Source organism: Podarcis vaucheri, assembly GCF_965113315.1.
Source record: "Podarcis vaucheri genome assembly, chromosome: 14".
In the NCBI taxonomy this organism is placed as follows: domain Eukaryota; kingdom Metazoa; phylum Chordata; class Lepidosauria; order Squamata; family Lacertidae; genus Podarcis; species Podarcis vaucheri.
Genome location: NC_138752.1, coordinates 45,221,395 through 45,242,670, shown reverse-complemented (window position 1 = coordinate 45,242,670; position 21,276 = coordinate 45,221,395). Strand labels below are relative to the sequence as shown.

At 47.2% G+C, this 21,276-nt stretch overlaps 1 protein-coding gene across 3 annotated transcripts; it reads left to right on the top strand.

The window, feature by feature from the left end:
• The first annotated feature begins 293 nt into the window (after nucleotides 1-293).
• Nucleotides 294-20,320, top strand: SDR42E2 (short chain dehydrogenase/reductase family 42E, member 2). Of its 3 annotated transcripts, none has more exons than XM_082199821.1 (12): nucleotides 294-417; nucleotides 5,369-5,709; nucleotides 6,403-6,498; nucleotides 7,997-8,054; nucleotides 9,289-9,407; nucleotides 12,035-12,110; nucleotides 12,628-12,710; nucleotides 14,953-15,090; nucleotides 16,190-16,255; nucleotides 17,585-17,648; nucleotides 18,644-18,717; nucleotides 19,953-20,320. In XM_082199821.1, the coding sequence occupies exons 2-12, from the start codon at nucleotides 5,458-5,460 to the stop codon at nucleotides 20,214-20,216; spliced, it is 1,290 nt and encodes a 429-aa protein (XP_082055947.1). In that variant the 5' UTR covers nucleotides 294-417; nucleotides 5,369-5,457; the 3' UTR covers nucleotides 20,217-20,320. The 3 variants fall into 3 exon arrangements, with proteins under 3 accessions (XP_082055947.1, XP_082055946.1, XP_082055948.1); XM_082199820.1 differs by having other exon boundaries at nucleotides 328-576; XM_082199822.1 differs by lacking the exon at nucleotides 294-417 and adding an exon at nucleotides 2,332-2,423.
• The last annotated feature ends 956 nt before the right edge of the window (nucleotides 20,321-21,276 follow it).

The window sequence follows — 21,276 nt, the reverse complement described above, 5'->3', positions numbered from 1 at the left end:
AAATCTCAACATTATTGCCTTGCACCCCCCAAAAACCGGGGCTTTCCACCTCCCTTAAAAAAACTTTGACCTGAACTCCTAAAAAACGGAGCTTTCCTTCCTAATAAAAGCTCAACCCCCCCCAAAAAATACAGGGCTTTCCTTCCTAAAAAAGAGCTCAACAACTTTGACCTGAAGCCAAAAAAAGGGGGTAGATCATTGCCAGTAGATCGCATTCTCTTGGGAGTTGGCCACCCCGATATATAGGATCGCACGGATAGCGCCACCCTCACCTGGAGATAACAGAACTCTCCTGTGCGTGCGCTGCCCCTTTAATATTTACGGTTCTCCTCCCCGCTGGAAGTACAGTACCGCCAACACCAAGTCGGGCTCCTCCGCAGTAGCTTTTCTTCCTCTTAGGATGGATGAATTGGAGATGTAAGCCTGCCCGACTGGGGACTCTGCCTAGCTGGGGGTGTCTCCTGGTCAACCGTGAGGGAGAGGAAAAGGAGCCACCTCCTGCCGTTTGGGGGGGGGGGAGAGCCAGGATTTGCCCCACACCCAGGAAATCTCTCCTGCCAAGGACCCCCTCCCAGGGTAATAATATTATTGCAGGAGACCTTCTTACGGTTACTAGGGCTTCACGCGCTAGATCTTCCCAACTAAGTCCATACTCAGGAGTAGACCCACTGAAGTCAATGGACAGAAGCTGGGCGTAAGGGGCCAGGGCTTTCAATGGGTCTACCCTTGAGTAGAAGCTTAGTCGGAGGCACAACTCACGGATCTCCTTTTCTCGCCCATTGCATCGCTCAGGAAGCGAGAGGTGGGGGAGCAAGGAGAACTGAATCTCACCCAAAGGTGTACATCAAACTGAGAGGTTTGGTTGAGTGAAAACGAAATAACGTTTGCAAAAGGAAATAAAACGTACGGAGGGACTATCCTGCCTGGGACCGCTATAATAATTGTGTGGATGGTTTATAATCCCAGCAAACCCCATTCTGTCTTCCGAACACCCTGTTATTATTCATTATTTCTTACTATTCCTGCACAGAACTAAGTATAATTGGTGTCACCACTCGCTGTCATTCCCTAAAATTTAATTTTGGGGCATAAATGCACAGTTTACCTGGGAGTAGATGTCATTGAACTGGGTGAGTCCTACACCTGAGTAACTGTGCTTAGCACTGCACTGTTAGAAGATTTTTATTTTATTTTATTGAAGTGGCGTTTTGGCAAAGCTATGAGTTAGCGTACAACCAGGGTAATAAACTGATATTAAAAGTATCTCGCACACATCTGCCTGTCTAGATATGATAATATCTGGGGGTTTGTGCAAGGAAACCACAGGTATTTTCCTTTTTTTGAATGAGGGAAATCCTGTGGACCTCTTTCACTTGCTGTGGCAAAGAACTTTGCTTTTTATAGCAGAATGGTGAAATGGTTTTGTCCACAACATGCTTCATCCAAACACAGCGGGAGGGTGAGAAGCCTGGAAGGCAGAGATGATATTTTCCCTTCAGGTAAATAATTGGCTTATAACAGGGATGCAGCGCAGGTTAGCAGTGCAGGTGGCTGTCCACCAACAATATCTTCAGAGATTTTAAATAGGATATAGCTCAGCTGGTGGACCATGAGACTCTTAATGTCAGGGTCGTGGGTTTGAGCCCCGGGCAGAAGATTCCTGCATTGCAGGGGTTGGACTAGATGACCCTCAGAGGTCCCTTCCAACTCTACAATTCTATTCTTCTCCGTGTCTTATGTCATGAGTGCCGAAAAGAAACATGCAGCAAAGTTTGAAAAAAGTGTGCTTGTAAAGCAATAATAAATGCAGATGGAAGGCTGTGCCCTTTGTATCTGAAGTATTAAGATTTATTCAGAAATCGCAGCCAAACTTCAAAGATGAATTCCCCAAATACTGGAACCCAAACAATCCCTGTGTGCCAATGAGCAGCTTTGCGTTTTTATTGTTTGCACTCCAAGCCAAGGCCTGGTTACTCCAAAGGAAGTCCCACGGATTTCAGTGGAATTTACTTCCATGTAAGCACACCTGGACACTGCTACATTATCCCCACAAGAGGCATGAGGTAGAATTCTGTTTAACTGCACCAACTGTCTCCTTTTAAACTGAAACATTCTGAAGCAACGTGGTGCAAAAGCAGTTCTCTGTTGCAGCAGCCTATGGGGAGAAAATACTTATTTGCATATGTAATACGATTGGCCAGTGGCATAGCGTGGGTTGTCAGCACCCGGGGCAAGGCAAGTAATTTGCGCCCCCTAACCCTAACCCCCAGATGTTGCGACGGTGCGGCCGGCCCCCCCTGCACCCACCACGCTGCGCCACTGCGATTGGCTACCTTTTACACCAGATTCTTTGTTGGAAGATGCTCGTGACCACTTTGGTCTATGGTCCCAGGAGTCTAAGAAGCAGTTGTTATTACCTTGGGGTGACTAAGAGAGATTTCTTTATTTATTCATAACAAAATTTACATATCGCTTGATTGTATGAAAACCTCTGAGTGGTTTTCAAACAAAAAACCAACCACGTTGGGGGTTAGTAATGACTACCGTTCACCAACCCACCCTCTTCCCATTAAGTAAAACGAAAGCAAAATACAGCCCCACAGCTGATATATTTTGTTTATTTCATACAGTGATTTCCACCCAAGACCTCAAGGGGGTATATATGCTTGCTTACTTTCTCATTTTATCCTTGCGACAACCTGTGAGGTTGGAGAGGCTGGAAGATCACTGTTGCTCCTTCACTCCCTTACCAGGGGGGCAATGGGTGGCGTGACTGAGAAGTCGCTACATAACGAATGAACTAGGCTATGGGTTCCTTCTATGCCCTTTCAAGCATCCTTTTTAGTGCTCATTCATGATTATTTGGGTTCCTAATGCTTTTGGGATGGTCACGTATGACCCCACCCATACAGTGATAACATACTAGCATTGTGGAAGTGTCACAGAGCGAACGTAAACAGAATAATTCCACCACCAGTGCTTCATCTTACTATGTGAAGAACATGTTGCAGAAAACACCAAAAATTTAATGCTTGATTTTATCTAGATCTTGCCAGATTGAACGCAATCTAAAAAAGAGCCCTGTCCAATGTAGGAACTCATTTCAAACACCTAACTGGACGGCACAGCGTTTACACAATTAGCAACTGAGATAATGACTTTTTGAAGTAAATTGCAGGCAAGGGAGCCCTGATCTGCATTGGGACCCTGCTACTTTGGAGGGGGGGCGCAGAGGGGCTTTAAACCTTTGTTTCTTGCAAATGTTCAAACCTTTAAACCTTTGTCTGTGGTTGGAAATGAAGCAGTATGCCTAAGAGAGAATATTATGAAAATGATATACAGGTGGTACATGACACCAGTCAAGCTTGCAAAAATCTATCACTTGCCCGATAATAAATGTTGGAAATGTAAAGAGACTTAAGGTACATTCTTTCACCTTTGGTGGACGTGCCCAAGGATTAAGGTTTTCTGGGAGATGATATATAATGAAATGAAAAAGGTATTTAAATATACCTTCTTGAAGAAACCAGAGGCCTTTCTCCTGGGCATGGTCGGCCAATTGGTGCCAAAGAAGGATAGAACTTTCTTTATGTATGCCACAACAGCAGCAAGAATACTTATTGCAAAGTATTGGAAGACACAAGATCTACCCACCTTGGAAGAATGGCAGATGAAGATGATGGACTATATGGAACTGGCAGAAATGACTGGCAGAATCCGAGACCAGGGAGAAGAGTCGATGGAAGAAGACTGGAAAAAGTTTAAAGACTATCTACAGAAATATTGTAAAATTAATGAATGTTAGAATGATGTTGGATAGAAATTAAGTGGTTTATAGCTGTAATGTTATAAGGGAATATGAGAAAATGGACTATTAATAGGTAAAAACCAAATGTTATAATATTTTAAGATTGACGATTAGGATAAACAAAGAGGGGAGGGATTTACTGAACTAACAAACTGAACTGGAATACAGAAAAGGGAGGCGTGAGGAGGTCCGGGAAATAAGCAAATGAAAGATAAGTTATTGAAAGATTGATTTGTTTTTAACTATTTTTATTTTGTATTTTTCTTTTTTCTTTTTTATCTTTTTGTAATACTTTGAAAACTTTAATAAATATCTTTTTTTAAAAAAGGAAATGAAGCAGTATGGCCACCCCAAACTTTTTGCAAGTGTGGATTGCATCAAAAACAGAAGCGTGTATGACCCCCGTTAATAGCACTGTGAACACAAATAATCATGAATGTGTGATAAAAAGGCATGGGACGAGGCCATAGATACAGAGGAGCAATATCCTGATCTCACCATGGCTAACCAGAGCCCCGTAGGAATACCAAAACAGAAGTCCGCTTTTGTTGTCTTGCTGTTAATCCCCATGCTACGGGAATATAATTTAAAAATACGCGGACATCTCCAAATATCAAGGGTTTTGCTAATGCAAAGTTGATGCTGACAACTTTGGACCAAATATAATTTATCACTGGAGAAGCCCGCCTCATATGCCTCAGTGAGGCATTCTCAGAAATGCTGAGAAGTGTATCACTTTTCATAACATCACAGCGTGTTTGCTTTTAATTTTCATTACCGAAGTTGAGGACTACAGGGCAAACAGCAGGATATCAGTGGGGTATTGATAACAGAATGCCAAAAAGTTAAACATTCATTTGTGAATAAGTGCTACATAGAGAAGCCATATATATATATATATATATATATATATATGCTTTCGTAGATTTTCACGGGTACAGGAATGCAGGTTTTGGTGTCTTCGGGTGTCTTCCCGTGTAAGAGTCGGGGTGTCTGTGCGACGTTTCGACGAGGTCTCACTCGTCATCTTCAGGCTGGTGCTTTCGGCTTCTTGTTACTGGAACAGAGCTCTGTCAGACCTCGTCGAAACGTCGCACAGACACCCCGACTCTTACACGGGAAGACACCCGAAGACACCAAAACCTGCATATATATATATATATATATATATATATATATATATATATATATATATAATGTTCCTTAAATAAGAACCGGACTGAGAAACATGGAAATCTTAGAATCTTAGAATTATAGAGTTGCAAGGGACCACGAAGATCGTCTAGTCCAGCGGTTCTCAACCGGTGGGTCCCCAGATGTTATTGGACTACAACTCCCATCATCCCTGAGCTCTGGACTTGCTAGCTGGGGTGATGGGAGTTGTAGTTCAACAACATCTGGGGACCCACAGGTTGAGAAAGACTGATCTAGTCCAACCCTCTGCGGTGCAGGAATCTTAAACTCATGGCACTGTGATTAAGAGTCTTATGCTCTACCAATGGCGCTGTTATTCCTGTAGCAACAGCAGCAACAAAATTGGCCTTTGTGCTCTTTCAACAGGTTATGAGAAGGAGATACTGTTGCTCCTACCTTGGTGGAATTTTGTAATATCTGATCCGGTGGATCCCTGAGCGCCCCCTTAGTGCGCAATGGAGAAATCTCAGCAGAAAGACCGGAAAAAACCCAAATCCTCTAAACAAGATGCCCAGCCTGCTGAACAGAAACTTGACACCGGTAACCGAGGGCTGAAGAAAGTGAGCAACAAGACAGTGATAACAGGAGGTGCTGGCTATTTTGGCTTTAGCCTTGGCCGTGCCCTTGCCAAATCAGGAACCAGTGTGATTCTCTATGACATTAACCAACCCCTCTGGGAAATTCCAAAAGGAGTAGTACTCGTACAGGTATTTATCATTTATTATTATGATCGTAACACCCCACTTTTCTTTTCCATACGCAACACATCATGTGGAGAGAGATTATTATCTGCTGTCAGGTGTAAGGCAGGTAAAGTGTGGTTGTGGGGGAAGGGTTTGCAAGCACCAGTGATCTGTGGCACCTGCTCCAATGGGGGTGGGTGGGGTAGATGACTATGATCTCTGCAAGATCGGGGGGGGGGTCCAATCCTGCCTGTTTTGAACTTTCCAAGGACCAGGAAAACCCTCATTTAAAGGGGGGAAGTTCCAGGACAACACTATGGGATGGGAAGGACAACCTGTGGCTATGCCTATATTAATGAGACAGGCAAGTGCAAATCCAGAGTTCTCCAGTATGGACAAACGCTCTCTCTTTCTGCATAGACACCCGTTGGATTTGCTTTGCAATCCTTCCATCAGAGGGATGGATGGTGTGTGAGGCCTCCTCCAACTCTTATGATGGCATGATTTGCATAGTATGTCTCGTGACCCTTTGCAATGACAGAGAAGATCTGCGTGATCAAAGAACTGGGTCCTTGCCCTCTCTTCCCTGTTGCTGGTGGCCTTAGAGTGTGTACCTTGGCTTCTCAGCATCCTTTGTTGTCTGTTGCCTGGGGGGGAAACATTGCTGACCGCCCCCCCCAAGCCCCCACTCAGGAGTATGTGATCTCTGTGTTCTAGGCAGACGTGAGGCACTATGAACCGCTATATGCAGCCTGCGAAGGGGCAGACTGTGTCATTCACGCAGCTGCGTACGGAATGACAGGATTAGAACAAGTGAGTCGGCTTCTCTTCGTCTTGAGTTTCTGCAAGGAATCAACCCCTTTCACGTGGCTTTTCCAGATTGTGTTGAACAGATTTTCAGAAAATTTCCTGCTGTCCTATATCAAACGGAGACAGTGGCGTAGCGTGGGGGGTGCAGGGGGGGCCGGCCGCACCGGGCGCAACATCTGGGGGGTGCTTGCACTCGCAGCTCTCTGCCCCTACCTGGCTCACTCGGGTTAGGGGGCGCAAATTACTTGCCTTGCCCCGGGTGCTGACAACCCACACTACGCCACTGAACGGAGATCGGTTGGTAGTTTTTTCCAGGGCCTGCCCCTTTCAGAAAGGAAAATAAAACACAGTAGACTCTCAGGCAAAGAAGCTCTGAGTGGATACAGACAGTCTGGGATAGCTCAGTCCGTAGAGCATCTCAGGGTCGCGGGTCCAATCCCCACATTTGACAAAAGAATCCTGCACTGCAGGGGGTTGGACTAGATGACCCTCTGTCAAGGAGCTGTCAGGCGAGCACAGGTCATCCACAAGTCAGGAAAGAACTTGAGACACAGAATGCAATTAGCTTTTAATTCACAGAAAGGAAGCAACACAGCAGCGTCCCTCTGGCTTGTCTCACCTAGCTCCTTCCCCTCTCACTCCAGATCCCTCCCAAACAGATGTAAAATGTGGCAAGGGGGTGGGCTCTTCCTCTGGGCCTGTCTGGCTCGTTGCTGAGCAGCGTGCAGGACCCTCCTCAAGTGGGGAGTCTGGGGAGGAGAGCCAGTTTCTTGGCAGCAGAGGCAGCCTCGGACTCTTCTCTCTCTGAGTCTGCACTCACGCTGAGACTCTCAGCACCTAGCGCTGTCTTGGAAGACCTTCCTTCTCCTGACACACGCCCCCCCCCCCCGCCGATCACTCAGCCCTCCTGCATCTAGCATCTCCCAGCTTGACACTCCTGCACATTGGCCCCCTGTGTCCCACCACCACTGTCCTGGGTCTAAGTTGTCATCTTCTGCGTCCTCCCTGGAGGGGGTCTCTTGGACAGGCGGTGCCCAACTCTCTTCCTCGTCTGGCCAGACCCTGACACCCTCATGGTCCCTTCCAATTCTATGATGCTTTGAAAAAAGATGCCTGAGTGATGCTGAATTAGATCACAGACATTAAGCAAAGGCAACAGTAAGAATATGCAGGGATGCGGACTTATAAAAAATATTGGGGGGGGGGCGGGAAAGCTCATGAATAATAAATAAGCTCATGAATATGCAAATAAAGTGGCGCCGCCTCCTCGTGAGCGAATAGGGGAGAGGTACACAGCCTCTGAGCAATAGCCCTTCTTGACCACTTTTTTCAGATTATTTTTTTTCGGGGGGGGCGAAATTCAACTTTTACAAGCTGGCCTTCTTGCCGCCTAGGGAGCAAGCCAGGCCAATTCTCCAGAGACCAAAACAAGCTAAAGCAATTCATTTTGCTTTGATTGCAGCAGCTGGTGCGACATTAAACCTCTTCCTGCTTTTCCTAGATGCACAAGAGACATATTCGGTCTGTCAATGTCGGAGGAACCAGTGTCGTCATTGAAGGTGCGTACTGCCTCCGTGCTTTGTTTTGGATGAGCCCAGGCTGAGGATCATCGATGGTCGGCTTGTTTACATACCACATCTCCCACAAATAAATCTGTGCTCAAAAGCAGTTCGCACAAAAGCCAGTCTAAATACGATAAAGAATAATAATGGTAATTTATTATTTATATGCTGTCCACCTGACTGGGTCTAGGCAGCTTCCAACACATTAAAACATAGTAAGACATAAGACATTCAAAACTTCCCTAAACAGGGCTGCCTTCAGATGTCTTCTAAAAGTCAGATAGTTGTTTATTTCCTTGACATCTGATGGGAGGGTGTTCCATAGGGTGGGCGCCACTACCCAGAAGGCCCTCTGCTTGGTTCCCTGTTACCTCACTTCTCACTATGAGGGAACTGCCAGAAGGCCCTCGGCGCTGGACCTCAGTGTCCAGGTTGAACGATGGGGGTGGAGACGCTCCTTCAGGTATACAGGGCCAAAGCAGTCTAAGGTTTTAAAGGTCAACACTGACACTTTGAATTGTGCTCAGAAAAGTACTGGGAACTAATGTAGATCCTTCAGGACTGGTGTTATAGGGTCCCGGCGGCTGCTCCCAGTCATCAGTCTGGCAGCTGCATTTTGTCTTAGTTGTGGTTTCTGAGTCACCTTCAAAGGTAGCCCCACGTAGAGCGCATTGCAGTAGTCCAAGTGGGAGCTAACTAGAGCATGTACTGCTGTGGCAAGACTGTCTGCGGGCAGGTAGAGTCTCAGCCTGCGTACCAGATGGAGCTGGCAGACAGCTGCCCTGGACAAAGAACACAATAAGACAAATAACATCACTGCAACATAATGCAAAAAATAAAAAACAAGAATCAACAATTAAGAATTAATTTAGCAAGGAGAAACATTTAAGAAGTAAGTATACAGCTTACTAATAGTTTAGGCCAAAGTATTCAATAAGCAATTCCCTTCTGCAGGCTCCTAGGGCTGGAGGGTGGAGCGAAACCAATCACCCCCTGATAGCAACCCCAGAGTCTCTCCCCCCCACACACACACGGTTCTTTCTCTAGAAAGAGCTCCCTTTTGAAGGCTCCTGGGGCTGGAGGATGCTGTAATGTGAGCCGGGGCAGAATCATTTGTTGGCTTTTCTTGGTCGCAGCCATCCTGAGATACCAGCCCTTTCCCTCAGGAAAGCAGATTTCCATTTGCCTCCTTCCCTCAACGAAGTGCTTTGTGTTTCCTATGTCTCTGCAGTCTGCAAGCGACGCAGCGTCCCCAGGCTGGTCTACACAAGCAGCATCAACGTGGTGTTTGGTGGGCAAACCCTTATTGACGTCGACGAGGAGAGTGCGCCTTATTTTCCTTTAGCAAAGGTATTGGGGCTGCTCCCCTTTTTAGGAGGCCCGAGTTGTTTTTTTAAAATGACCTCCCCACAACACAAGGGAAATTATGTGTTGTTTTTCCCCAGCCTGTTGCTTTGGATCCAAAGTGTAGGTAGGAGTGGATCCAAAGAACTGGCAGAGGCTGGTCTATTAGCCCTCGGTCTGCCCTCACCCCCACCCCCTGCCTTCTTGCTTAGAAGCTCATAGATAAACAATGGTACTTTAGGGGCTATAATGGCCACTAATTTGGGTGGCTTTAAAAGAGGTTTAGACTGTGATGGCCTGGGACTCGGGCTCGGAGCCAGAGGAGACTCAGTCTGCACCGGATCCTTTGCCTCAGGCATCATCTGAACCAAGTCTGGGGCCTGATCCTGAAGAGTCCCAGTCTGCACAGGTTCCCCTGCAACAACCTCCAGCTGGGCCGAGTCAGGGGCCTGAGCCTGCCCTGGCTCCAGATGCAGGGATTATCTCGTTGCCTCCAGCTGGGCCATCACCTACAGCTGCTCCACTGCCAGTTGGGTCAGGAGAGGCTGAGGCGGCCTCTGGGTCTAGTAACCCACCGACATCTCCTGAGCTGCAGAGACTGAGGTCTGAGAGAAGGAGAGACCTGAGTACCAGTGGCGTAGCATGGGTTGTCAGCACCCGGGGCAAGGCAAGTAATTTGCGCCCCCTAACACAGGGCAAGGCAAGTAATTTGTGCCCCCTAGCCTGCCGCCGCTGCCAGCTTCTTCTTGCTGCTGCCTGGTCTGATCTGGTGTTGTTCTCTCCCACGCTCAGCGCTGCGCTGGGCAGCCGCTGCACTGTCCCTCCCCCAGATAGTCCCTTGCTCTCTCTCCGCACCGCACGCCTGGCACACCCCCCCTCCACAGTGGGCGGCGACCCAGCGGCTCGGATCGGATTTGCACAGCCAGCACTGCAGTGAGAGAGAGAGAGTGAGCCAGGTAGGGGCAGAGAGCTGCGAGTGCGAGCACGACCCCCCCCAGATGTTGCGCCTGGTGCGGCCGGCCCCCCCTGCACCCCCCATGCTACGCCACTGCTGAGTACTCGCAGGAGGAGTGCTCGCCTTCGGGCGAAACAGGGAGGTGAATTGCTGGGGGATCAGAACTGGCCACTACCCCGACAAAGATAAAAGGTTGTCGGACCCCGCCCCAGGTTGCAGGAGCAACGTTGCTGTATATTAGATCCTGCCGGGGATCCTGCACCTGTCCTTACCTGGTTTTCTGCCTCGTGTCCTGCCTTGGCCCTGTTGGACTGTCTCCCAGTGGAACCTTCGGATTCTGGACCGTGTTTCATGCGTTACCCCCGGGCCCAGCACATAGACAAATTCCCGGAGGACCAGGCTATCAAGGACTACTAGCCATAATGGCTCTGCTCTGCCTCCGTGGTCAGATGCAGCAGCGCTTCTGAATACCATTTGCTGGAAACCAGAGGAGGGGAGAGGGCTTTTCTGCTTGGGTCCTGCTTGTAGGTTTCCCACAAGCTGGCCCCCGTGAGAACAGGATGCTGGACTCGATGGGCCCTCGGCTTGATCCAGAAGGTCTTACAACCAGTCGTGGTGTACCCCTGCCTGTCTGTCATTGGGTTTGGCTACTGCTAGTCTCCTTGCCTTCTGTCCTACCAGTCCTTGTGGGGACTTGCCTCTTTTTCCTCCTCCTCCTCCTCCTCCTCTCTTCCCCACCAACCAGTGGTGTATGATGGGTTGCCAGTGCCCAGGGACATGTGGAGGGTTTGGTTGGATGGGAGGGAGCTGCTTAAAAGCGTCCGCAATCACTCAAGAGACTGCAGCCACAGACATAAGGAAAAAGAGCTCTTCCATTGTCTGGAGAGGTCGCTTCCCAGTTTGCATGGAGAAGCCGTTTTCAACGGAGCCCAGTGATAGGAGCGTGCGGCTGGACTGAGGCAGCGCTGGGTGTTGAAAGTGTCCAGGGAAGTAATTTTGCACCCAGGGCAACCACCCCTGTGCTATCTGCTACAACACTGCCACTAGCTCTTGCTCATGCTACTTCATCTCTAGACTTGGGTTACCACTAGAGACCCTTGGGCACGGTGGGATTAAGAACAGCCCTATATTTTTCTCCGTATGATCCTTGTAGGGTTACACCCCATCCTTTGGGGGAACTGAATCACATCTTCTCACAGGCCTGTTAGGAGTAAGACACGTGGAATTCTTTTCACATGACATCTCTTTCCCTACTGGTGTCCCATACTCCTGTAGGGCAGACGACCCCCTCCTCGCATTATTTTCACTCTTTTTTAAAAATGTTATTACAATCTTGGTTAAATCCTAAGGGAGAAAGTGTTCCCCAGATTCAGGGCAGCCAGAAAAAAACCCCTTCCATCCATCGTCTAAAGTTGGCACATAAAGGTGTTCTGTGTGGTCCTCCTGCCTGCAGTTGTGGAAGACCCTCTGCTGGGGATTTACCCATAACCCTGTGGTAAGACTTGGAGCTGTGATTAAAATCTCATTACTGTATATGGGCTGTTCTTTGGCACCGGGGATGTAGATGGTGACTGACTGAGTGGGAGAAAAACGTATTATTTGTTCAGGCAGATCTGTTGGCTTACGTGCTTTGGTATTTGCTAAATAACCCAAACTAATTAATTTGATTTCTTTTTAGCAAATGAACGAGTATTCCAGAACCAAATCAATTGCAGAACAGATGGTTCTAGGAGCAAACGGAGTGTCTTTACCAGGTACTTTTCTGTGATCTTAGCCTGTGGCAACCTTGGGGGGGGGGATGATTTTATTGTATCTTTCGTGACCCCCAGGGTCAAGCAGCGATTAAGGTTCATACTCAAGAGGCTCAAGCTATGAAGTTATTCCCAGTTCACAGCTCTGGCCCTGCTCTTGGAGACTGAGAGACCGCAGAACCTGGGGCTGGCAGGCAGGAGTCCGCAGAGGACACTCCCATACCACCAGAGCCTGTAGGCTGAGAGCAGGACCTCCGTGGACACCTGCCCTTAAACCTGAAGAAGCCAGTGCCTCCCATTGCACCTCACTGGTCCAGCAGCACAGGGAGATATGCTCATCTTCAGGATAGAAGGTTGCCCCTTTAAGACTCCAAAGCTAGAGGAGCCTAGAAGCAGGTAGGAGGAAGAGTTGGGAGATGCTGAAACCTCGGGCCTCTCTTGTCCCATGTGGTCCAGCATCAGCAGTTTCTTCAACTGACGTGTTCAGAATCAGCCAACGGCTTCTTGTCCTGTTTCCTAGGAGGTGGCAAGCTGCACACCTGTGCTCTTCGACCGCCTGGCATCTATGGGCCGGAAGAACGAAGGCATTTCCCCCGGATGGCCGTACGTATTGTGACTTGCTCAGAACACTCTTCTGTGAATGTGGAGGGAAACACTACCATATGAACCTACCCAGACCAGGAGTCTTGGTTGACCACAAACTTGACATGAGCCAACAGTGTGACGCGGCAGCTAAAAAAGCCAATGCAATTCTGGGCTGCATCAATATGAGTATAGCATCTAGATCAAGGGAAGCATAGGCGCCGACTCCATGGGGCTTGAGGGGGCCCGAGCCCCCTCAAAAATTCGTTGGGGGGGCTCCGCCCCCAATAATCTCCAGCGCCCCTCCAGCAGAGCGCCATCGCCCCCGCTCCCCCAGCCCAAAATGCACAGGGTCGGGCTGCATGCCTCCTGCCCTCCCTCCTGAGCAAAAGCTCCACCCAATTTCCTTCAGAGCTGATTAATAGGCGCAGCACGGTCTCCCCTATTCGCTCACAAGGCGCCGCCGCCACTTTATTTGCATATTCATGAGCTTATTTATTATTCATGCGCTTTCCCGCCCCCCCCCAATATTTTTTATAAGTCCGCGTCCCTGAAGGGAAGTAATAGTGCCACTGTATTCTGCTCTGGTCAGACCTCACCTGGAGTACTGTGTCCAGTTCTGGGCACCACAGTTCAAGAAGGACACTGACAAACTGGAACGTGTCCAGAGGAGGGCAACCAAAATGGTCAAAGGCCTGGAAACAATGCCTTATGAGGAACGGCTAAGAGAGCTGGGCATGTTTAGCCTGGAGAAGAGGAGGTTAAGGGGTGATATGATAGCCATGTTCAAATATATAAAAGGATGTCACATAGAGGAGGGAGAAAGGTTGTTTTCTGCTGCTCCAGAGAAGCGGACATGGAGCAATGGATCCAAACTACAAGAAAGAAGATTCCACCTAAACATTAGGAAGAACTTCCTGACAGTAAGAGCTGTTTGACAGTGGAATTTGCTGCCAAGGAGTGTGGTGGAGTCTCCTACTTTGGAGGTCTTTAAGCAGAGGCTTGACAACCATATGTCAGGAGTGCTCTGATGGTGTTTCCTGCTTGGCAGGGGGTTGGACTCGATGGCCCTTGTGGTCTCTTCCAACTCTATGATTCTATGATTCTATGACCCTGAGGTCATCTTCTGAGCCCCTCCTTCGTGTGCCTCTTCCTCGAGAGGTCTGGAGGGTGGCAACACGAGAACGGGGCCTTCTCTGCAGTGGCTCCCCGTCTGTGGAATGCTCTCCCCAGGGAAGTTGGCCTGGCGCCTTCATTGTACACCTTTAGGCGCCAGGCAAAAACGTTCCTTTCTAACCAGGCTTTTGGCTGATCGGATTTACATCCTATGCCCTTTTAAAATGTGGGTTTTTTTGGGGGGGAGAGGCTATTGGGTTGTTGCTTTTATTTTTATTAGGTATTTTGTGGTTTTATATCTTGATTTTATTCTGTGAACTGCCCTGAGGCCCCCGGTTATAGGGCTGTATATAAATTCTCTTTTATATATATAATATTTTTAATTAATTTTAACATATAAATTATAAAATGTACCACAAAACTTATCACTTATACAATCTTTTTGGACTTCCATCAGCACCTCTGATGATCCACCGTTTTAACCACTTCTTATGCATTTCTTAACTTTAGCCTTTACATCTCTTAACAAATCATTCTCCCCCTTATCCATTTTTACAATACTTCTAATAATACTCCTCACAAAACTTCTTGCAACCCTACAAACCTTGTCTGTTCTTCACAATTACTTTTCCAATAGTCCGTAAATTTACTCCAGTCTTCCGTGAATTTCTGGTCTCGCCGGTTTCGAATCCTTCCTGTTAATTTATCTAATTCTGCATATTCCATTAACTTCATCCTCCATTCTTCAATCGTCGGTAACTCTTCTTGCTTCCATTTTTGGGCCAATGATATTCTTGCTGCTATTGTTGTTGTATATACCGTAAATTCAATTAATAATAGTAATAATACCACCATGGGATGAGACCAGTTACAGTTAGGTACCAGAGAAAACGAGCCACGCAAGGAAAGGTTGAAACAGCTGGATATGTTTGGCCTGGAGGCGAGAAGACCGAGGGTGGGCTGGGGGCAATGAACAGAAGAAGGGTTTGCACATTGAGAAAAGCAAAGACATGCCCTGGGTTTACTCTGCTTGCTTTAAAAGTCTCCTGTTCTTCAGCTCAGGAGAGCCAGTGACAATTCTGCATCACATCTCGTTTGCCCCTCGTTGTAACTGGCAACGTTGTGCTTCAATCATACCTTCCAACAGTTGAATATTCAAAGAGGGATGTTTGTCATCACATTTGGGGGACCAGAGACCTTGATGAACTGGGTTCATGTCAAGAATCTCGTGCAAGCTCACATCCTCGCCATGGACGCTCTCACTCCTGAGAAGAACTATATAGCTGTGAGTATATCGTTACACGTGCTCCAGTTTTTCAGGCGCTGAACATTCTGGGGATGTGCTGAGCATTTCCTTGGCGTGAGGTACCTGGAGGGCTGTGGCATTTTCGGGATAATTGATTTACTAAGCAGCTTTCTGGCAGAAGTTGCTAAGTAACGCTAAGAAACCCACAAAAACACCAGTGTGGTTTTGAAATCAGTGCAGCGTCAAAAAGTTCAAGTCCACCATGTTGATTCAAAATGGCTTCCAGGTGTATCCAAACATAGATGATGATGATGATACCGTAATTTATTATTTATACCCCGCCCATTTATCTGGATTTTCCCAGCCACTCTGGGTGGCTTCCAACAAAATATTAAAATACAATAGTCCGTCAAACATTAAAAGCTTCTCTAGATGAAAACCTGTTCTTTGCTCTCATGCAAAATTTGGCTATAGGATCTTGGGAGGTGTCCAACTCCCTAGAAAACAGATCTTCCAATATATATATTAAGTTTACTATATGGCTCACTGCTATAACTAATTTCCCCCATGAACTTTCCCTGACCCTGAGGTCATAATCTGAGATTCTTCTCTGTAGCCCACCTCCAAGGAAGGTCTGAAGCGTGGGGATAAGAGAGCAGGACCTTTCTATAGCATCCTGCCCTTTATGGAATGCTCTCCCACGAGAGGCCCACCTGGATCCACTCTTGTCCTCATTTTGGTGCCAGGCAAAGCACAGGCATTTGGATAGCACCAGTGAAATGACGTTGCACTGTGAAATCTGTTTTTGATATGTTTCGCCTGTGTTTATTGCTGTATTTACACTTTGGCCATATATCAAACCATCAGGGTTTTTGTTTTTGTTTTGTTTTGGTGGGCAATAAATTTAATGCACCTAAACCTTCGGAGTTTCCAGGAAATCATACAGTTCTCAGCTGAGCACAAAGGTGTCCAGGTAGGTTATTTTCCTTCCTAAGGCTGCAGCCAAAGTTCATTGCCAATGTGTACCTTGCATGATCGTTGGCCATTGGGGCCGAGGAGAGTTTAATGTCCAACAATGTTTGTATGGCCACAAGTTGCCCATGTCTATTCTGATCTCTTTCCCCTGTGTTCTTTGTAGGCTGGCCAGGCATATTTCATCAACGATGGCGAGAAGGTCAACCTTATTGAGTGGATAACCCCACTGGTGAGTGCCAGAGCTGTTTGTTATAGACAGAATTGTGCTCTAAAACTTCTTAAGCTTATTGGCTGTGGTGGTTGTGACGGATGGGAGTTCGAGTCCAGTATCCTCTGGCGGGCTTCAATTTCTCCGTTTCTTTTTTAATCTGCCTCGAGTCTCATATGGCCTGATGAGATGCAATAATTAATAAAGGCAGCTGTATAGTGTTGGGGGGGGGGAATCAGGTGAATATGGGAGGGACCCCCTTACAAACCATAGATGACTATTGTCAGAGCTGCTTCCAGATCCGAGCTCACAGAGGATCACGCTAGCCAGCGTTCACTGTATAAAAGTCTTTATTGATTTACAGTTTCCATTTCCAAGCTGCAGCGCGCAACTCTACGTCTTACAAGCTAGACCGGCGAAGCTCCGTCTGAGTCCCCGCCTCCTGTACACCAACTTAATACCCTAGCCTTACTCCACCTTTTCCTCCTGACCGTTCTTCTCTGGGTCCCTCTGCCCCCCGTGGTCTCTTCCTTCCGGGACTCTTCTGACGCTGACCCCCCAGACCCTTCTGTCTCCTTGCGGCGGGCTTTAGGACCTGGCTCCCTTTCCGGGCTGCTTACTGTGCCGCCTTCCTGTGCATTTGAACTTGGCGCGCGCGCCCAACCTCCCACTTTCCGTTTGACCGTTTCTTTTCTCTCGGATGGAGGTGTGGCCACTCATGACTCATGTCCTTCCCCCTGCGGCGAGCCGCCTGGTCCCGATGCCTGGCGCCCTTCCTCCCCACTGCGCTCTGTTGGGAATGTTGGCCCCGATTTCCAACTGCTGCTCTCTGAACCCCCCTTTGTCCCTTCTTCCTGGGGTGTCCCCCTAAGCTCCCCCCTTGCTCTGGTCACTGGCGCTCCTTTCTGTGAATCTTCCGATTCACTGGAAAGACTCGGAGATCTCGGGTCGTCGTCATCGCTCATCTTTCCTTCGGACTCCTCCCCTTCACTCTCTGTTTCCTCCCTTGCCCTCGCCTCTGCTCCTGAACCCCTGACAACTATGTATAATGCAAACCTTTGCTGAGTATTTTACCAGTGAAAATTTCCAGACACAGAAGTTTTTTTGTAAGAAATTCAATAACAGGAGTTTTAATTTGTTTTGGTCTTAAATTGACTGCGATTTTAACCTTCTCTGTATTTTAAATTATGGTTGTAATCTGTGAGCGTTTTATTGTTTTATCTTTCTCGTAAACTGCTTTGAGGTTTTCCTACAATCAAATGGTACAGAAATGTTATAGAATGGATAGATCGATAAATGAACAGCTGCATTCAAAGCTGTCTGGTTTCAGTATTTCAATGTTTCTTTCAGTTTAAAGGATTGGGTTGCAGCAAGCCATGGATACGTGTTCCTGTTCTTTTTGCTTATTTTTCAGGTAAAATATTTCCAGTTGTTTGCTCAACAGTTGTTTGGGGTTTGCTTGTTTTTACAGTAGTTCAGACAAAACCTTGGGTTTGCACTCGGTGTGAATCAGGAATTTTATCTTGCAGCAAACCATGGCTTGAGAAGCTGGCTTGTTGAATCGGCCATTGTGGTAAACCATAATGCTTAAACTGAGATGTTTGGAAGCAGAAGCTAAACTCTGCAGAAATCCTTCTCCCAGTCACAAAAGATCTGAGTTTCTGAAGCTTGATAGCCATTGTTTAGCGTTATGTGCAGATAAGCCCATTGCACTATATCGGCGCCCATCTCAACTGAGACCTGAGGGGGCAGAGGTTAATGTTTTTCAACCCTGATGTTGTTCCATAAAAAACAGCATTCTCTGTGCACACACACCCCTGGGCACAACTGCATTGCCTTGTGGGAAGGATGGGGAAAAGTTTCTGTGGGGAAGTTCACTCCTATGCAGGTGTTGATGAAGGGAGGAATTTTGATCAGGACAACAGCAAGTGAAGAGAAGGATCAACCTTTCACAGCACGGCCTCAGCCCAGATTGCGGCTGCCCATGGTGACAATTGTCTGAAACCCAAATGTTACATTACATATTTAATTTAATGTATAATTTAACCCAACCTTTTTGGAGCTGCGGCCACAGGGAATCTTATTAAGGAGACAAATAACAACCCCAATGACAGAGAACAGTTTAACGGCAGCTCTTTTTAGCAATATAAACAAATAAGTTGCTAAAGTTACACTTGAGAAATGCAGTCAGGGCTCAGCGGCAGAGTGTGTGATTTGCGTGCGGAATGTCCCTGGGTTCAATTCCTGGTATCTGCAGGCAGGTATTGGAAATATGTCTGTCTGAATGGAGCATTGCTGCCTGTCTGTACTGAGCTAGACAGACCCAAGCATTTGACTCACAGCTTTGTGCATGCGCTGCTATTTCAAGTGACCATTGTATTTATCAAGTGCTTTTTTTCCTTTGTACAGCTGTGGCGATGGAACACTTCCACAACCTGTTAATGCCCATTGTTGAAATCACACCTTTGCTCACCAGAAATGAGGTAACGCATGCCTACGTTATTACTTACTCGGTTTGTTTCATAGAATCAGGAGTGTAGAGTTGGAAGGGACCATCAGGGTCATCTAGTCCAACCCCCTGCAAGGCAGGAATCTTTTGCCCAACATGGGGCTCAAACCTACAATACTGAGATTAAGAGTTTCATGCTCTACTGACTGAGCCATTTGTTGTAGTAACTTATACTCTACCCTTCAAGCAAATTACCAGGGCGGATTACAAAATAGAAAAACACAAGAAAACAAATTTAAAAACATACCAAGAGCCCATGTAGTGCAGAGGGAGCTTTGCAATCTGGCTGGCTGGCTTTTGTCCTGCACAAAGGGCCCATTTTACAGGTGGAGAAATCTCCCAGGTCACGTCCCAACATTCTAACCATTACGCCACACTTCTTTCCCCTTCTAATTTTTCCTTCGTCTTTACTCTGTTGTTACTCTTGGCTTGCATGACATACGTCTGATGTTCTTAATGGTATTATGAATTGGCATGCTGCCATATACATTTTTGTTGTTGATCATGTTGGCAGAAATTCTAAAATAAACTATTGTGCTTTTCAAAAAGAGGGTTCAGCAGAGTTGTGGGTGAGAAAGCAATCACAATAGCTATGTCCTGCCTCCATTGGATGCCTCTTAATATCACCTGCTGGGAGTCGCAAGTGGGGAGAGGGCTGTTGTTCTGAGCTCCTGGGCTTCCCATAGGCCTGTAAGACAGAGTTGTTCCGCCTGGCCTTTGGCTTGGAGCCAATTTGATTCCCTCCCCTTCTTTCTTTTTTCTTTTTCCTTTCTCCTCCTGTGATGAGGCTGCATTTTAATGTTTTAGTGTTGTATTTTAATCTTGTTTTAAAGTTGTATTCATTCAACTTGTTTTTATTATTGCTTGTTAGCCGCCCTGAGCCTGGCCTTGGCTGGGGAGGGCGGGGTATAAATAAAAATTATTATTATTATAGGCATCTGGTTGCCCACTGTGAGAATAGGATGCCAAGACTAGGTCGGCCTTTGACCTGATACAGCTGGTGCCTTCTTAGGCTTTTACGAATAGCATCATTTTAAATGTGCGATGGAAACGATGATGGGATGAAGGGAATTGTGGTGCAGCGACATCTGGAGGGCACAGAATTTGGGGAGCCCACCCCAGACCAGGCACCCTCCGTTCTCGTTTGCTCTCATGCTGTTTCAAAACAGTTTTAAAAAGAAATCCAACTCCTTTGCTTTCGCTTCGCAGGTGTACAACATTGCTTACACGAACACGTTCAAAATAGATAAAGCCCGGCAACAGCTCGGCTATGCCCCAAAAAAGTACTTGTTTGCAGACTGCGTGGATCATTTTTTGAAAACCAGGCCCCGCAAGAAGAATTATTTCATGCTGAAAAGCTTCGTGGTGATAGCCCTGTTCATTGCCCTGATCATCCTGGCAGTTTACCGTCAAGAAGTTTGGGAATTTGTTCACAAGAACTGGAGAAAGTATCAGCATCTTGTTGTGCGATAAACCAGCCGTTCTCAGGCACAGGATCGGCCGGGGGAACATTGCCCTTGGATTGCATGGTGTGTTTTTCTTAGCTCTAAAGTAGTAGGCAGGCAGGAAGGTACATTAAGTTGGTTCCTCGTCTTTCGTCAAACTGAAGAAGAGAGGGGGGCTTTCAAAGGCTGCGTACAAATAATCCTCCACAGACACATCAGGACGGCCTTTTGCCTCTCCAGGTCATGATGAGAAACAACGAAGGTGAGAAAGTGATCCAGGAGAACAGTGCCAACAGTGAACCATTTTGCACGGCACCAGTTGTCTCTCGCCAACTTTGCAGCACGAGCTGAAAATAAAACCACACCTGAAAACCTGCCTGTGTTTCTCCAAGGGCCGAAGCCGACAAAACCGGCCTGTGGAAAAGCAGGTCCACTGGTCTCGCCATGTTTACATATAATACGTGGTTGGAGAAGGCGGTGGTCTGTCCTTTACATGTGAATAAGCACTCTTGAGGGCAGGGGAAGGTTTCTCTGTGTTGTTTGAAAAGGGATGGAGAGGGAACCTGTGGCCTTCAAAATGTCGTTGGACTACAACTTCCACTGGCCCTGTGACATAGTGAATTGAGCAGAATGGAAGGCAAGAGATAGGGGGTGGGACAGGCCGAATTTTGGCCTTGCCCAAGGTGAAATTTGAAAGACCAAAGACAATCCCCGGAGGTTGTCGTTCCAACACCACCTGGAAGGCATTACAGTGCCCTCTGGTGTAAAGAGGGGAGCGCATCAGCCTCACCCATCTATTCTTGTTTCTTTTTATGTGTTGACTCCTCTGGGTGCTCGTTTTAACGGATCAATTTATAAGCCCCGCCTTTCAAGAATCAAGGTCCTTTCCAGCATTAAATGCTACATTTAATAACACTGGTCTAATCATCAAAAATACAGCATGAACTGAGACCAGGCCACACCATCTCATCCCTTAGCTGTAGTCTGTTTCCGTTAAGTCCAGGTAAAATATTAGGGTTTCAAAATATATTGGGATGGGGCCTGCCTAATGCTGCTGTGTGTTAGCATTGCCCAATTGTGGGGCCACT

What these genes read in the sequence shown, in the direction of transcription:
- SDR42E2 (XM_082199821.1), top strand. Translation starts at nt 5,458, where the DNA reads ATGGAGAAATCTCAGCAGAAAGACCGGAAAAAACCCAAATCCTCTAAA. An exon ending in AAGGAGTAGTACTCGTACAG is followed by an intron (nt 5,710 to 6,402) that starts GTATTTATCATT and finishes TCTGTGTTCTAG; the next exon opens with GCAGACGTGAGGCACTATGA. An exon ending in AACCAGTGTCGTCATTGAAG is followed by an intron (nt 8,055 to 9,288) that starts GTGCGTACTGCC and finishes ATGTCTCTGCAG; the next exon opens with TCTGCAAGCGACGCAGCGTC.